Source organism: Haliotis cracherodii, unplaced genomic scaffold (assembly GCF_022045235.1).
Source record: "Haliotis cracherodii isolate W230 unplaced genomic scaffold, xgHalCrac1.p SCAF_32, whole genome shotgun sequence".
Lineage (NCBI taxonomy): Eukaryota > Metazoa > Mollusca > Gastropoda > Lepetellida > Haliotidae > Haliotis > Haliotis cracherodii.
This window is the reverse complement of record NW_027266289.1, coordinates 3,436,029-3,455,342: the sequence shown is the minus strand read 5'-3', so window position 1 is coordinate 3,455,342 and position 19,314 is coordinate 3,436,029. Positions and strand designations below refer to the sequence as shown.

The following is a 19,314-nucleotide window of genomic DNA, read 5'->3' as shown; positions in this document are numbered from 1 at the left end:
CTCAAAAATGACTATAAGCTGTTTCAGAATATGGCCGTATAGTGTATCACTGCTTGTATCAGTATGTCAGGATTAATTGTTTAATAAGAAGGTGTGCGTGCGTGCGTGCGTGCGTGCGTGCGTGCGTGCGTGCGTGCGTGCGTGCGTGCGTGCGTGCGTGCGTGCGTGCGTGCGTGCGTCCGTGCGTGTGAAAGAGGTCAAGCCTTAATGGTACACTCTGATCAAAGGGAGTCCAAAAGTACACAGCAAACTGGATTTGTCATCAAGGTCAAGCTGCCAAAATCCAGAAGAATAGTAACATGTACCAAAGACCTTCACATTCGTCAGTTCCGGCAACACTTCCTCAATCGTTGGCAGGTGATAATGCTGATGTCTATGTGCCTCATTTAAGCACTTGGGTCAATACAAGTGCTAGTTTCCCCTAAATTCTTGGGTGCTATCACTTTCATGCTAACCCTGTCTGTTGGTTCATCAAAAGATACCAAGACACCAATTGTGAAAAATATGATTAAGTTCTTGTTTAAATTCCTGTCTCTGTGAGATGGGCACTCTGTCCTTGATGCGAGAACTTTGCCAGGCAAAGTCTCATGTTCCCGAAAATTATCATAGTAAGTCGAAATGATTGTATCAGAATTCTTCTCTTTGACTAATGTGAGTCCTGGCTGTAAAACTGTACTCAGCAATAGTGTTATATCTGGTAGGGTGTACCAGGAAGCCGTTTCACATACGAAGCATTTTCCAAGTGGGTGTGACATCAGTATCAGCATTAAGTAATCTCTGTGGTAAAATGTTGACTGATGCTCAACAATCAAACTGGAATTCGATATTGATATCATGTTCCTCAATCATCTGAACAAACATATCTAAGCCTGCTTTATTTCCGACCTGGTTAAAAACGTCACCATCCAGATCAAATGACAGATTGCTGGTCACCTCAAGACAATCTTCCTCCTCTACTCCACTCATCGGAGATATATTCATCCTACATCTCTGCATAATTACATTGTCAGATGGTAGACCCAGTGTGCATCACTCAATTCTCGCACAACGTCCAATTTTCAGAACTTATAAAAATATGCATCATAAAAATGACTCGACTTTCAGGGTTCCACAAGGTCTATTCAAGTGATTGATATTATGAACATCGATCAACGCAATTGGGATACGATGACATGCATCAACCAAGTCAGCGAGGCTTGTCAGAACATCTTGCAATCAGCCGGAATCAATCACTCACGTGATACTGGTATGTCAAGAAAATGCCCCAGCCCAGGCTCCGTTGAAACGACAATACTTATTGCACTTAGGTCTGCTATCTCTCGTAGATCTCCTAAAACCAGGAGATGAAACAGCTAAAGCCAGACACTATATATTCGGAAAGATGGTCGGCTGCTGGAATGCATCCGATTACACCTGCCAGAGAAATCCTACCAATTTCTAAAAAAAAGCATCACCTCAGGACAAAATCAGAAATCAAAACAATACCCCCAAAACACTACATATTTGCACCCAACTCACATATTTGAGTCCCAAAGGGACAGGTCATCAACAATTGCGAAGGCAGTAGGTGACCTCTTAAGAACACTTGAGAGAAGAAGAAGAGTTAGGGACACGGAGAGAAAGAAAGGTAAGATCCCACCCTTAGCCTAGCTTGGTTGAGGCAAGGTGATCCCTGCCACATCACCACTGTCATGATGTGCTGATCTGGCATATAAGTGTTTATGATGTCAGTAAAACTCCGCTCTTATCATTCTGTGTTGCTGTTGTCTCTCAAACCGTTGGAGCCTGCGCCATATTACTTATGTATGTCAGTTATGCATAAAACTTCATTATGTGATAATCATAAGTCATGGGTTGTACATGTTATTTCTTTTCAAACCTCTAGCATTAATCTTAATGTGATATCTGAAAAAAATGAACCCAAATAAAAAAAGTAAGAATAATACAACCCATAAGATATATTTGCGTTCAAGAAAGACCGAACAGAGTGTCAAATAACGGAATGTAAGAACATGTCGAAAAGTAAAGTACCCTCCTCTCCTGCATCTCCTCAATTTACAAATCTCTGTAAAATTGTTCCAACCTCACCTACAGTGCAAAAGTCGCCAATGATGTCTTTCTCTTTACAGCCTAAAATACAGCGCCCAGCAGCTTGGGAACAGACGTTCTTCATGCAGTTCCCGCTGATGCATGGCCGACTACAGTGATCTCCGTGCCAGCCAGGAACACACCCCTCATAGCATCTCCCGTTGTCTCTGTCACAGACCCTGACAGTCGACCCCGACATCGGGGCACAGTGTGGGGGACAGGACTTGTCACATGATTCTCCATAGTGGCCAGGGACGCACTCTTTCACACCGTCAGCATTAAAAACTGAAATCAAAATGGAACGTATATATTATATATGTTTTACATAGAAATGGCTATAAATTGTTTCAACATATGGCGGTATAGTGTATCACTGCTTTTATTAGTATTGCAGGTTTAATTGTTTATGAAGAAGCTGTGTGTGTGCATAGTGTGTGCTTGTGTGGGGGGATGTGTGTGAGATGTGTGGGGATGTGTACATGTGTTTGTGTGTATGTGTTTATCTGTTTGTAATCAAAATAGAACATACATGCTTAACCAGATACCATAAAGTCTAGCTACGACTTGTATTCCACAGCCTATCCAAAACTAGCGGAAATGCGTTCAGTAACGTCATTGTTGTCACATTGTTTTCCACGCAAAGGATATATTTCAAAATGCATATGTATTTTTTCAGCTTATTCACATTACAACTGAAATTTGTTGGTTCCCTAAAGCATATCAGTGACAGTGTATTCGATAAATGTGGTCACGCTTTGTCTTTTTCTGAAGAGCAGAATGCTGCATGTGCAAAATCAGTGCAGATTGGGTTTGCAATAACGGCTTCTAACAGACAACAAAGAAATCAGCATACAAGATACAAATCCATTATGTGAAATGTTTGCATTATGAAATTGGCATTTACTTTGTAAGTGTCAAGAAAATAGAAGGTTTATACAGTCAGTCGTCTGAAGGGTTACTCTGAGGGAAGCTCGAGACAAAGATATCATTCCATAAAATGTCTTGTTGGTCTGTTGTCCTTTGGTATAATAAATAGAGCTATCATCCTTGTGTCTTTTCATATGAAACATATCAACACGAGTTGATAAAATTGGAAAAAAAACTCCGAGGCATACCCATATCTCAAGTGGGAGCCAGTTTGGGATGATAAATATATATTCATATATCTGAGTTTATGATGTTTTGTTTTGACTCCTAAACACACCCGCAGATGAACCAACGGCGTTGTCGGGCGGTGGACAGTCGCGACGCAAAGACAATCATTAAGATAACCGTTTGATTTCGTAGGTGTGTTGTTCGAATCCAGTATGTATGTCGATTATTGGTTACGCGTGGCCTGCCATTCCGAGGATGGTCTCTGACTGCATTCGTCTGTTGCCAACTGTGTTTCTGTGGACGTTAAAGTGTCTTGCAAACATCACGTTGACCCAATCCTGCTTAAAGCATAGTAGATATACCCAAACAAAACACCTTCAGCGCCAGCATTAAATCCTTTCACACAGTGGCTTCCAAACTAAATCTTACTAGTCTCTCCTTTGAAAACTTCAATAACACCTTAAAGAAAATCTCAAAATAGAAACCACAACAACAAAACTTAATCCACAAAAACCCTAAGCCCTCTAAGTAATGGAGTGAGTTAGTGACTGAGTATGGTTTTACGCCGCTTTTAGCAATATTCCAGCAATATCACGGCAGGGGACACCAGAAATGCGCTTCACACATTGTACCCATGCCGGGAATCGATCCCGGGTCCTCATATCATATGCGTTAAGGAAACCCACTTCTCCCCAAAATCAAAATTCACCCTACCAAATTATAACTCGGTAAGACTCGACAGAGTTAAATCTCGTCTAGGTAGAGCAGACGGTGGCCTAATCATATATATTAGGAGGGGTCATAAACTATAAAGAAATACCAACTTAAACCCCAAATCTAGAAGCTAATGGTATACAAATAACTCATCACAACTAAAACAGGCCAAAACGGTAAACTCATCGCCGAATGGATAGAACACAAAAACCCAATAATACTAAATAACAACCAACCAAATAGATATGACAAAATTAATCAAAATATGTCGGCTAGAGACCTAACAATCTGAACCCCTGATCTCGCCCAAAGCACTTTGTGGGAAGTGCATGAGGAGCCACTCGGCAGCGACCACTTTCCAATCAACATAAACATAAATATCCAAACCCCAAATGAACCCCAAGAACACAAATTCAATTACAACAAGGCAGACTGGGACAAATTCAAAGCACTATGCAAACAGATCAACCCAGCGGATCTCGAAAATAAAGACCCCGAACAATACTGCCAAAACTTAACAGAATGCATAATATACATAGCAAAAAACACACTATCCCCTTCATTACACCAGTAATAGGCAAAACCACAGTACCCTGGTAGACCGAGGAAAAACTAGGAAAACTAAACGAGTCTACATATATCTAAAGATAGCACAAAAATTAAACCATGAAGTACAAAGCCTAGTCAAAACGGCAAAAGCCCCAAACTGGAAAAAAATCTGGGAAGAAATAAACCATCACACAGACGCAAGGGCGGTATGGCGCAAAATGCACGCAATCTGAGGCATTAGACGAACAAAAAAAAATCACTAAACATAAATAACTCAACAACCCCTAAACAAAAAGCAAATAACCTGTCAGACCAAGTCTCAGCCATTAGTAGTAATAGTAACTTCCCTGAGGAATTTCAAAAACAATTAAAATATCTAAATAACTTCTTCAAATTACCAAAGATGATAGCCTAGAAATTAACCAACAATATACACTAGAGGAACTACTCCGTGTACTAAATAATAGAAAAATAGGGAACAGCCCAAGGACTAGACCTTACCTAATACCAAACAATAAAACAGTTACCCACAAATCTTCTGGAATCACAACTAAAAGTATACAATCTCATCTAGCAAAACGGTCAGGTTCCTACTTCATGGAAAGAGGCATTGGTCATCCTAATCTTAAAGCCGAACAAACCAGCAGACGAGGGAAACTCTTACAGACCAATCTCCCCAACCTCAAACTCATGGAGGCAATGGTCCAAAATATCCAACACTCTCTGGTCAAAACAATGTAATATACCAAGTTCAAATAGGATTCACACCAGGCCGATCAAACTTAGACAACCTCGCCCGATTAGAACAAGACATCAAAATGGGCCAACTAAACCGACAATACACAGTAGGCATATTTCTCGACTTCTCTAATGCTTTCGATATGGTATGGCATAACTGGCTAATAAAATAAACTATATTCAAGACTTCCTAACTAATCGCAAAACAACCGTAGGCGTCGACCAAACGCTTTCGGACCAGTGTCCCTTAAAAAATGGCACGCCCCAAAGTAGCATTCAAAGCCCAACACTCTTCAACATTATGATTATGACCTATTCGAGGGAATACCCAATAAAATTCAAACTTCCAAATACGCGGATGATGGAGCCTCCTGGACCCGCACCAGAAGCATAAATATGGCTAAAATATTACTGCAGAATGCATTAAATAAAATTCATATATGGGGAAATAAATGGGTTTTTTTCACTAAATGCCGAAAAAAACCACAGGGATAGTATTCAAACACAGAAATGCGCAAGCAAACACCCACCAACTACAACTCAACGAAAACCCATACAATTCCAAAAAGAAACCAAATTACTTGGGGTGCTCACATTAAAACTAACAAATAGATGCACTAAAGAAGATCGGTTCGGGGGCGGCAGCGTTATGGTATGGGGTGGGATTACAGCAAGACAGAGGACCAGTTTGATAGTGGTAGAGGGAAATTTCAATGGACAACGCTACCGCGACGAGATCATCGGCCCTGTTGTTCTACCATTTTTGCGTCGTCATGGCCCAGGCATTACCTTTCAACATGAGAATGCCCGGCCTCATATTGCTCGATTTGTTCATGATTCTCTCCAACAAAATAACGTGAATGTCATCCCGTGGCCGGCTCGCTCCCCTGATCTCTCACCAAACGAGCACATGAGGGATGTGATGGATCGGCGTCTTCGACGTCAACCACGTGTTCCACAGACACTCCAGGAACTTCGAAACATGCCCCAGAAGATATCCCACAGGATTTTGTACGACGCCTGGTCCATTCCATGAGGCGAAGATATGTTGCTTGCATCGCAACCAGAGGTGGACACACACGCTATTGATTTGTGGTAGATAGTAGTTCTGTATATATTAATCATGTTTTATTAATTAGCGTTTAATTTACTATGTATGTTGTCAATAATGGTATTTTGTATATTTCAGATATTGCAGTAATCAAGAATTATTGATTGTATTTCTCATTTCAGGCTGCATACTTAAGTAGTTGTAAGTCAAGTATTATCATTAAAGCCCTATTCTAATGTCATGTTTTACTTAGTGGGTCAGTCAACTGCTTGGTGGTCCTCTGGATTGGCTAGTTTTAAATCTCTGTGTCCCACTTTCAAACCCCTTTGTTTTCACCCTGCACTTGGCATTAACACTTCACTGTGCACTGGACTGGAAGAAAGGATATACTTATATAAAGGTTAGTAGTTAAAGTTATAATTGTATTTTATGCCAGTATAATTATGCAAATCACTTAAGTTTAATAAATGTCTTTATAGATCCTTAATCATATTTAAACATGTCACATTTACTAGTATTAGTGTGTGCATGGTGAGTGTATGATTACTAGATATATTTCATTTCACTATATGTGTGTCTGTGTTAATCTAGGACATTTGTGTATTCTGTAACTTGTAATGTGTATTAATAATTTGATAATAGTTTACATGTAATGTTCATGTGTGTAGATAAAAATACCTTCATGATGTATTTTATATCATGAACAGGTTTTCAGGAGGGATTTGATCTATTTACAAGGGATTGTGACCACCCAAATACACCCCAGTGGGATTCACAGGGTATATATATATATATATATATATGTATACTTATATATTGCTTGCATTGTAACATAATATTATATTTATTGTACCATATTTATATTAAATGTGTAAATCCATTAAACTTACATATCTAAGCTTATAATTGTGAAATGTTATAAATGATATATCATGTATAGCTTATAAGTGTAGTAGATTATTAATTAATCTGCTTCAGTTTTGATGTACTAGCTATAGTTGTATGTTTATTATTGTATTCATTGTTCAAGGGTGTCGGTTTATCACGACAGAAAATAAATAATCAGACCTCACACCCTAGCCTGTGTCATTATGTTATCCGGGACACATATGCACATATAATGGCTACAACAGATTTGTAAATTGACATTTTGGTATGTTCATGTTGTTTTTATGAAATCACGCATTTTCTGAGGTCAGTGTGGCAAATTAAACCATTTGAACACTTACAGGAGTCTTTTATCTGTTGCAAACCGAAATTGTTTCAGATTTGGTAAAAAACATAACTTTGCATTAAATCTTATTCAATGTCACAGGAACTTTTGTTGTTCAGTATACAACGGTCGCCAGACGATGTGCAGGTATGGGTAGGTTGGTTACAGGCCGCCTAAGCCACATTTCGAAAATAGATAGCCAAAATTGATGTGGCTCTCGTGGCAATGGTTACGGTTGCGTGATTGTGGAATGTGGCTCTCGTGGCTATGCTGTCAAAATATGCTTTGTGATTCTAACAGGTTACCGTATTTAACAAAACAAGTCTTGTTTTCTCATTTTTTATTCAGATCATAACAGGGATAATATATTCAACATTACATTGATGGATATCATGACAGGTCATATTACATTGTCACATTACAGGTCACGATTGTGTAATGAATTGTACTTCCTTCTTCGTGAAGGTTCTGACCACTGGTGAGAGGGTCTCAGGACTGCAACCTCTGTGAGCGACTGCTCGCGCTGAAAGAGCTTCACTACCTCGTAGATCGGCACTTCGGGTGGCACTTCTTGACAAGTCTCTTTATCTTGTTATGCCACCCTTCTAGGTGATTGTTGGTACGGTGGCCTTGGTTTACGAAGTGACTCCAAATCTCTGGGATGAAGGCCTGTCCTTGAACCCAACTGGTTGTCACATTGTCCATGAAGGCAGTTACTTTAGGGCCAGCAGGAGAGTCAGCCATGGCATCAAGCCACACATCATCCACCTTGTCACAAGGTGGCGTGGAGCCAATCACCCTGAGTTGTGATCTTTGCAGTGCACTCCTTGACAATTTGAACTTGTGCATTTGCCATGGTTCTGACATGGAGTGAACAGGACGTCACTTAAATATCTTATGAATAATAGAATTAACTCAATGTCAATTAAGAACGTTTACTCAATTTAAATGTGGGACACTCATTTAAAGGTATCGGTAATCTGATTAATTAATTACCGGTTAGAGTAGGTGAAATGCACACAGCTGAAAATGTGGCGCATTTGGCAATAGTCATGTTTTAAATGTGGCTCAACCGGCTAGACACCGGTAAGTTACACCATTGCCCCGGCGTACCACAGATTTCTGCCCACATCTGTGACACATCGGTGCAGTAGTCACGAAACCAAAGATGATCGGCCGGTGGCTGGAGGATTTTGGAAAACAAAAATGGTTGGCTTATTCCGTTCAGTGACTGACAGGTCATCTGGCGGGAATCGGCCGGTAATCTCCCAATAACCGGAAGGTGCCCGTCCGATGCAAACCAATCCGTGCCCGGATGAACACCGCGCGTGTCCTGCTCGCTATAAAAGGAGCCCGCTCAGTGCCCGGTCGATCATAGTTCGCGTTCGCTGTCGATATTGCTGCAAGAACTGTATTACATTTCAGTTGATTTTATAAGTTTGTGAATCTGAAACTTTGGAAATGAATAGTGGAAAGGCAAAAGGAGCTTCGGGCTCTAGCGTGCTGCACACGGAGCCAGGCCAGTCTATGTGTGTGGAGGGACAGGCTTCCTGAAGACATTCTATGCTGCTCATCCAATTCAGCCCATTATATTCTCTCCGGAACAGGCACGTCAACATTTCCGGTGTCCGATGAATGATACCCGCTCGGCGCCTGCTCGATGCTATTCATGACCAGCTCGTGTTATTCAGGGTCAAGCCGAATAGCGACACGTGCCCCTCTCATGACCATTTTTGCGACCGAGTTACGTCTTAGCGCAAACGGGCATACCTAAAACAATTGCCAACTCGTTGCGTAATTGTTCACATTTATTTCCCCATATATTATATATATTTCAGATGCAATTTGAATTATACAGTATGATTTAGCACATTTATCTGTGTCTTGGGTATATTTGCAGATGCATGGCATATGTAAAATCTAAAATAATTCTGAGGGATTCTTTGACGAAGAACTTGAAATCTTACGCGCATTCTGATTGGTTTGTCGTATTTTGACACATAACATTCAACGATAGGGGACGAGTCTTCTTGCAGGTAACGGAAAGAAGCGAGTTGTGACGAATGGCTCGATGCTTGCCTGGACTCTGGTTGGTCACCTTACGACCAGGTATCATTCTGAGTGCTGACCGATTCCAAGCATATGACCTATCCTCCGATGACCATACCACACCTGCGCACTGCAAAATTTGTCCGATTCCCTCAGGGTCTGGCAGGTGCCTTGAGGGTCACTGGTGGGCCGCCCGAAGATGTGTTGCAGATCCATTACAGATAGGCGTGTAGACCACCGGTTGCCGCAAGAAAAAACTCAAGAGTTATTTTCTTCCGATATGTCCACCGGGGTCTTCCCGATGTCAAAAACATGGCCAAATCACAGATGAACGTCCGGCGCCCCGTCGGGATTCTCTCAATTTTGCCAATTTTCAGCCTTTTCGGGCATCGTAAACTAATCTTTCCCGGCATCTGTGGATATGTGACTCGGGCATTATAGATTTAAACATTAACAACGCATCTTAACACCCGAAGTATAAATGAGCGGTCTGTGAGATTGCACAACGAAGCAATGTTTGTATATGACATATGGCGCCCGAGTTTCCAGTGATCGAAAATATAGGTTTGTTAAATAGATTTGCGGCCGATGAAAACTTTACAACGATTTTGATTGAATCTATGTGTACTGACTCTTGGGTGGTAAGTACGTTAGTATGATCTTTTTAAATATTTAGGAATAATAATTATGTCCGATATTTAGCGATGTCAATTTGAGTATTGTTAGGGTTGTTTAGAGATCTTTCACATATTGTTCTTTGAAAATGTCCGATGTCAATTACCTAGAAGTTGTTTTTAAGAACACGGACACTGAAAAGTATAAGGACGAAACCTGTCTTTCACCAAGATATATATGACCCGTGAAGGTCCGGGGTAAAAGGTGACTATGTTTTTCGCAAGAGGCGACTAACGGGATCGGGTGGTCAGGCTCGCTGACTTGGTTGATGCATGTCATCGTATCGTAATTGCATGGATCGATGCTCATGATATCAATCACTAAATTGTCTGGTCTAGACTCGACTATTTACAGACCACCGACATACAGCTGAAATATTGCTGAGTGTGGCGTTAAACAACAAACAAACAAACTTCATCAAGATATATAATGCAAACTGTAATTCGTATAGAAACATATTCTTTGAACCAGTCTGCGTATGAATTAATCACGACTACTTCCGTCAATTTTGTTTTGACGTCAGAAACACGGGCAATATCAAGGGGAGTTTTTTTATTGGTAAACATTAATCACGGGAAATTCTCAATGAATGTGTACTTCAACATAAATTTGATATGTCTATCACCGTTAGGATACTTTCCAATGATATGAATTATTTGGCAGATTTCAAACCAATGCGCTTACTTGATTTTCCTTTCCATATTCGGTGCTTCCATATTAAGATTATGTAGAAAAGTAGGAAACTTACAATACCAGCACTTTTATCGATAGCTAGGCAGTGCATAGATCTTTTGGATGAGTTGAATATGTACTGTTGGAAAGACAATCAACTCGAGTTTGGTGTTATACAATTTGGTTACACTGTGTGAAGATATATGTAACACTTTTGATACAATGATTTCGTTATCGTAACCCGACGTGCGGCACTGAGCGGTGTGTTGGCTGACTGACGTCCAGGCACCATGAGGGATGACATACAAAATTAAAGCGCCGTAAAATCATTAAACAGCAAACAAATTCAAACGCTGCAGGCTGTATTTGGCCGCTGCAATTAGCATTATAAAATAGTAGTGAATATACATGATGCATAAAAACAAGACCCGTTGCTTATTTCGAACCCACAATCTTACGTTTCTGGCGTGCCCAAGGGACGCAACTCTGCACAGCGAATCGCGGCGCCTTTCACGACTGGGCCACCCTGAAGATAGACCACCATACTGGGGATCATGGGGACTTACAGTACCTTTGCTACCTGCATGGACCCTAGCAAGATTTACATCATCCCTTCAGCAACTGGCGATTGTATGCAAAGTTAGCCACAAGTAAAAATACAAATATTCTACGTTTAAAATAGTAGTAAGAAGAAATAGTATTTGAATGACATGGACTTACGATATCCTCTCAGGGGAACAATAATTTTACACTACGTCAACCCCCTTTGTGGATACGACCAGTAACAAACTCAGATATAATTTCATTCTACCAATTTTAAAAAGCCATTTATTTTATACAATACATATTATCAAAATTTATTGAACAATTCTATCTCTTTTAAAAACCCAATAATTAAATACGAATTAATATTATAAAAAAAATATTCTTGAGAGATGATGATGTGAAATATTTATCCCTTGTGATGGCAAAATCAATACAGTCAAGCAGGACATGCTTGACCGTGATTCTCTCATCACAAGGGATACAAAATGGAGGATCTTTGCCTTTCAACAAATATTCGTGAGCATATCTACTGTGGCCAGATCTAAGATCTAATTATAGGTTTATATCACTGTATGGAACAAGAAGTGGTGTCACAGATTTGTTGAGTGCTGCTTTAGCAGCAGCATCGGCCAGTGTGTTACCAGTGATACCAACATGGCTTGGTAACCAACAAAAGACGATGTCGTACTGGCCAGTAGCAAGATCATTAAATAACTCAAGAATTTCAATTAAAAATGGATGTTAAGAAGACATATTTTTAATAGCCTGAAGGAATGAGAGTGAATCTGATAAAATAATGAATTGTTTATATTTTGATTGGTCCTTGACATATTTTAGAGCCGTTAAAATTGCGTGCGCTCCTGCAGGGAATTTGGAACTGTTATCCGGTAATGGTGAAGATACTGTTCTGGATCCAATGACCATGGCACTAGCAACTGTGCCACCATCCTTGGATCCATCTGTAAATATAGATTTAAAAGTGCCGTAAGTGTGTCTTAACTGATGATATTTTTGTTGGTAAATTAATTAGTTAGTATCTGATTTCTTTAGTTTTGTTAATGTCAGATCTACCTCTGGCTTTACCATTTGCCAAGGAGGAGATGAGAAAAGTTGAGTAGGAGCTATATCTTGGAGTTTAATATTTGAAGCTGATAATGCAGATTGTATTCTGATTCCGAGTGGTGGAGTGAGTGTTGATTTGTTATTGTAAAGATCTTCGTGGAGAGGATTGAATATGCATTCAAAAGCTGGATTCGACTGGTTCGAATATAATTTAGTGATGTATTGTAAAGATAGTTTTAGACGGCATTGTTTAAGAGAAGGCTCATCTGCTTATATATAGAGACTGTGAATGGGAGACGTTCTAAAGGCTCCAAGGCAAAGGCTCAGGCCCCGATGATGTATAGTATCTTGTTTTTGTAAATTACTTTTGCAGGCTCCACCATAAACGATGGAGCCATAATCAAGTTTTGTACGGATTAGTGAACTATACAAGTGTAAGAGGGTTGTTTGATCCCCTCCCCACTTTGAATTTGAATCTACTTTCAATAAGTCGAGTGCCTTCAGACATTTAGCTTTTAGGTATTTAATATGTGGGAGGAAAGTTAAAGGGTTATCAAAAAAAAGTCCTAGGAACTTTGCCTCCTTCACCACTTTAATAGGGGTACAATTCAAAAATAGCTCAGGGTCTTTATGCGGTTTATATTTCCTGCAAAAATGTATTCAGTTAGTTTTTTCTTTGGAAAATTTAAACCCATTCTCTAGGCACCACTTGTGACTTTTATTGAGGCACAATTGTAATTGCCTTTCTATTGTGTGCATATTTTTACCACGACAAGATATAATAAAATCATCCACAAAAAGTAATCCATGAACTGAATCATTTAAAACTTTTGACAAACTGTTAATTATTATACTGAATAAAGTGACAGCCAAAATACTGCCTTGTGGGACACCCTGATCCTGATTATAATGATCAGACAGGGTTGTACCCACTCGGACTTGAAATTGCCTGTCTGTTAAAAACTGTGATATAAAATGAGGCAGACGGCCTCTTAATCCAAAATCATGAAGATCTTTTAAAATATCATGTTTCCATGTTGTATCGTAAGCTTTTTCTAAGTCGAAAAAGATCGTTACAATGGAATTTTTAATAAACGATTCTAAACGCACTAAATGATCGATAGTACTACTGTTTTTCCGGGGGGGGGCGCACGGGTGGGCCAGTCGTCTACGGCGCCGAGATTCGCTGTGCAGAGTTGCGTCCCTTGGATACGCCAGAAACCTATGATTGTGGGTTCGAATCCCGGTTCGCCCAAATTATGTTTCTAGGTTTGTTAGCACCATACCAGTGCTCGTGGATTTCACCGCAGTGATAAACGTCTTAGACCTGCATCACTTCGGGCTTTCCTCCCACATTAAGCTGACACGCCGTGATATAGCTGGAATACTGTTAAAAGCGACGTTAAACCCAACTCACTCACTCACTCACTCTGTTTTTCCGGAAACCACATGGTATATTGGTAAGAAGATCATAAGTTTCCAAGTACCACACTAATCGATTATTCACCATGCGTTCCATAGTTTTACAAACACAGCTAGTTAGAGATATAGGTCGGTAATTTGATGGATCAGAGTGATCCCGCCCTGGTTTGGGTTTTGGGATAACAATGGCATTATGCCATGAAGGTGGAAACGTCCCTGATGTCAAAATATCATCGAATATAGTCAACATAGTTTCAAGACATGATTCGGGCAAGTGTTTCAGTAGCTGATAATGAATATTATCAGCACCTGCTGTTGTATCATGAACTTGCCCTAAGGCAGTATATAGCTCATGAGGTAAAAATACTTCATTGTAATCTTCACCATTATCAGATGAAAAATTTACTTTTTTCTTTTCCTGTTGGAGCTGATATTTTTTAAATTCATGAGCATAATTCGATGAAGAAGAATGTTGAGATAAAGTTTCCCCAAGTCTATTGGCAATGGCAGATTTATCAGTCAACAAAGTATAACCATCCTTCAAATGGCGGACTGCAGAATTTGATCCCTTACCTTTGATCTTTTTAATCGTGTTCCATACCTTGGACATAGGGGTATGAGAGTTTATTTTGGAGACATAATTCTTCCATGATTGACGTTTATTTTGTCACTTTAGCATTGGAAATGTTGACAGTGTTCAAGTTATGGACAGTAGGATGTTTACGGAAGTATTTCTCCGCCTTCCTAAGACATTTCCTAGCATGTTTGCAATTATCATCAAACCATGGTTTACGAACACGTGGGTTGACAGAGGACTTATGAATTGATTCATTAGCAATTTCATTCAGTTGATCTGAAAACAACTGAATTGGATCGTTACTATGCTGAAAAGACGCAGGTTGTAATTTATCTTTGCATAATTTGAAATAAAAGCCTTCACAAAATTCCATCGAGGTGAAGGTGGATCATCAGTGGGATTAATGGCTTTAAGCACGGTGGGGAAATGGTCACTCCCACATAGGTCATCATGGACGGACCATGAGAATTCGTTTAACAAAACTGAATTCGTCAGAGACAGATCTAATGATGAATATGTACCAGTTGCAGGTTGTAAGTAAGTGTCCGAGTCATCATTAAAGATTAGTGGTCTGATTTTTGAATAGTTTTTTTGCATCCAGGTAGGATATGTTTTTTTCACATTTTATTTTCATTATTTTGGATTCTATTTGCCACACAGGGCACACTGTGGTAAAATTCTACTTTTTAAATAACAATATTTTTTTAATACAATAACATGGGGCACATGTTAATTTAATTCAACATTAATAATAAAGATTGCATTATCGGTAACAGTATGGTCACATTTCTCCAAAATTAAGCAAATAATATCATTGTTAGAATGGAGGCGGTATAATTCTCTGTAAAAATCAGGGAAGGAAAACAATGGGAACCATGAATGAAGTGAGAATATTTTGAATATGTTTTACTTCTGTATGAGGTTGGTGTTTAGAAAACCAAACAATCCATAAAATTCTGAATGGGAAATGTTACGTTTATAGGAACATGCAGTTTTGGAAACAATGGTGACAGCAAGGACACAAGTCGTAAAAGGAAATAAACTAATACTACAATAAAAGTATGTTTTATGCGTTCTTAATGTTGTAAAATATAACTGTTTTGCAAAATATGATATATAATACTCTTTATGATAACTTTATAGTTTCCTAAAGTGAAACGCAATACCATCCATTGATAGGGGCAGCTCACAGCTCAGCATTGCTAATGACTGACACGGCCAGGACATTTCAGGAGCTGATCATTCAATATATATCTGTGAGTTCATAAACTCTTGACATGATTCTATAGCATTAAACGCAGTTGTGTTAGGACTGTAGCATGTGTAGTTACAATGAGTACATCAGTAATTTGATGTCATCCTGTATGAGGGCTCAATGCCCAATGTCCATACTGTTACTGAATACCTTGAATCTGTTACCAGTTGGTTACACAGTTGATTCTAGTTACTGTCCTTTTTATCAAGTGGTCATATGAAAGAAGTGTCCCAGCTCTTCAATATTTCAGGAACGGTTTTCTGTATGATTTAACAATTCTATTTCGATAGATGTACTGTCACAACTGCTACGACAGTCGATACTCTTTCTTTACCAGCGAGTCCACTTCAGGAATTCACTTTTATATGTTTTATTTCTTGCAGATTAACCATTTTTATATTTAGTATGTTTTAATGGAATGAATGAAAGATTGTTTCCGTATTCAATATTAATGCATATAACTGTTACCAGGCACGAAGCCTAAAATAAATATTATTATATTCAGACAGTGTCTTCAAAAACGTTTCCATGAATATAATAAGAAATCTGATAGCAAGATGCACCATGTAAGTGTAGTTTCGTGGGACTTAAATACAATTTTAAGATATAAATTGTATCATTACCCCCCAAAAAACACTTTTAAGTTTTCCTTATTTGAAAATTAAACACTTATCATTAAACGCAAAATTGACTCATCATCCGGAACACTGGCTCAGAGCCAAGGCTGGTGATACTAGTTGACCTACATTAAATAAAGCCTATCAAGAAAGCAGTTAATTATACTAAATGTATAATGTATACACTGTAATGTTTTGTTTTGTTTGTTGTTAAACGCCGAACTCAGCAATATTCTAGGCATATGACGGCGTTCTGTAAAATCGAGTCTGGACCAGACAATCCAGTGATTGATGTATGATGCAGCTATGCAATTGGGATACAATGACATGCATGAACCAAGTCAGCGAGCCTGACCACCCGATCCTGTTAGTCGCCTCTTATGACAAGCATAGTCGCCTTTTACAGGAAGCATGGGTTGATGAAGACATACCCCGGATCTTCACGGGTCCTACACTGTAATGATATCACTGACACCGAGACATGGACTTTGCAGACTTGACGGCATGTAAGAGACTTGCCGATCAAGCAATTAGGGCTCTTGAAGTGAAATACCTTGTCAAAAGGCATGACCGTATATGCATCCACTGTGTTCTAGCTTTTTCAGAAGAGTGTGCATAGTTTAACATATGAAGCAGAATACAGTAAAAATGACACACGTATGTCTCCCTACTGTGGTCTTAAATGGCAACAATGCTATATTTAGTAATACCTGTGTCAACTTACAAAGCATTCATATATGTGGTAGAGTTTGATGACTATTTGTTTCCCCAGTTTGTGCTAAAATAGAACCGAGTTCATAAATGGCCATGCGGATGACTTAAATGAGTGCACGTGGTGACGATTGTATCCTTGCAGAACTGTTCCAACCTCACCTTCACTACAGAAATCTCCGAGGTAGTCCCCTTTACAGCCAAGAATACAGTGTCCGCTGTCTTGGTTACAGACGTTGTTCATGCAGTTGTTGCTGCTGCATGCCTGACTACAGTGATCTCCGTGCCAGCCAGGAACACACCCCTCATAGCATCTCCCGGTGTCTCTGTCACAGACCCCGACAGTTGACCCAGGCATCGGGGCACAGTGTGGGGCACAGGACCTGTCACATGATTCTCCATAACGTCCAGGGTCGCACTGTCTCACACCGTCAGCATATAATACTGAAACATTCAAAACATAGAATATACACATTGACTTCAGCAACCAAAAGAGAACCACAACAATCTCCACCTTACCTGAATTGTTCTGCACACTACGTTACACGAACATCAAATACAACAGACTCTGTGGAACATCTGCTGCATGTTCCAATACAATTTTCTGACGACAGTTGTTCCTTGAGCCTCAACATATAGTCCCTGTGATGTTCCCGGGATAGATTGTTTCACCAGCACCACCGTACTTTTCATAAAAAAAATCAGTGTACCAGGCTATCCTTCCCCTGCACAATTCTTATCTGGGGATAAAATAGCTCACTAACCCTCGACTTCAGACCTGGATTTCAAATGTTGAACATAGAGGAGTAGTGGCCAGTCCTCAAACTGCCGACACACCCCTCCTCATAGTAGAACAAAGCATTTTCTTCATGGTTTTGTTTCCAGTAGACCAGAAAACGATTGTTTTGGTCAAATGTTTTGGTTGCAGATACTGTTTTGGGGTCAAAATTCACATATCTGTTGTAAAAATAGAGGAAATTAAATGATGTCCCTAAAAATGCAGTATGTGCACTGTGTCCTTATTTTCATTATTTATGTGATACAACACATAGTAAACTTGAATCAGTATTATTGTTTAAATAAACAGCCTGGCACAATTTGAGTTATTAGTGAGAATAAATAGAAATGGTTAATTTTGTTCTAATTTCCCTTTCCAATTATTATTATCCCATTCCCCTTTTGTCAAAAGTTTGGGGCAATGTTTTATTCCCATCGTTTATTTCAATGATAATAACTTTATACAACACATAAATATCACTCTTTGCAAATATTAAAGGTTTGCCTAAAATCAATGATTTTATAACCACCGATGAGGTAAATTTAAAGGTCAAGTTCTGAATTAATGCATAAACAGTAAAAAAATGATACAAAATGCATATTACTGGGTCTGGGTATGCTTGGTAAAGCTCCAAAGAATATACACAGAAACTAAGAAACAATATAGCGTCAGACACAGCACTCATCTCATCTGACAAAACTCTGCACATGATGATGAACCTGAAGGCTTGAGTGACAGTGACAGTAACTAAATGCATCTTACTGTATTGGAGAAAAAAAATGGATTTGTAAATGAGTTACTGACAATATTGAAGCAATTGCAAATAAGAGCTTAACATTGACACTTCAAAGTAAGTAAAAATGATCAGCAATTATAGAAAATAACGTCGGCGATAATTATCTTATTTATGACAATAACATGATATATGGAGTTCCTGGTCACAACATAAATTTTGCCATTTATATGGCTAAAACAATCTGAAATGAAGGCGAAATATCGTCATTTTCCTGTTTTAGCGGCCATCTTGGATGCCATTTTGTCCGCCATAATAGATAAATCAAATTTCGCAAGCTCATATATATCATGTAAGATACTTAAACAATTCATATGTTGAAATAAAAAAAAGTGGGAACAAGAATGTTAGTGTTGTCATAGTAAATGGTTTTAATATATGATTATATATTTGTTGTTGTTGTTTGAAGCCATTTATTTGAACGTATCAAAGAATATGTCTGCCATGCAAACAAATCACCACAACCAGCATTTTTTAAATAACATCCTTTGAAGAAATTGTGGTTGAGCTTTGAAGAAAATGTGGTTGAGCTTTGTTCTACAATGCTCAATATATACTGAACATTATAGTGGGATTGTTCAGCCTAGGCCAGATCTCCCCTGGTGAATTTCTGGTATACTGAACATTATAGTGGGATTGTTCAGCCTAGGCCAGATCTCCCCTGGATAATTTCTGGTATACTGAACATTATAGTGGGATTGTTCAGCCT

General features: G+C 39.1%; 1 protein-coding gene across 1 annotated transcript in view; it reads right to left on the bottom strand.

Annotated features, from left to right (window-relative positions):
• LOC139477279 (scavenger receptor class F member 1-like) overlaps positions 1 to 19,314 on the bottom strand; it is a 38,744-nt gene that overhangs the window by 3,362 nt on the left and 16,068 nt on the right. The window contains exons 2-4 of the mRNA XM_071259826.1: positions 17,197 to 17,478; positions 8,135 to 8,308; positions 2,089 to 2,373 (exon numbers count right to left, since the gene is read on the bottom strand). Of these exons, the coding sequence (XP_071115927.1) occupies positions 2,089 to 2,373; positions 8,135 to 8,308; positions 17,197 to 17,478 (741 nt within the window). The remainder of the gene's footprint in view (positions 1 to 2,088; positions 2,374 to 8,134; positions 8,309 to 17,196; positions 17,479 to 19,314) is intronic.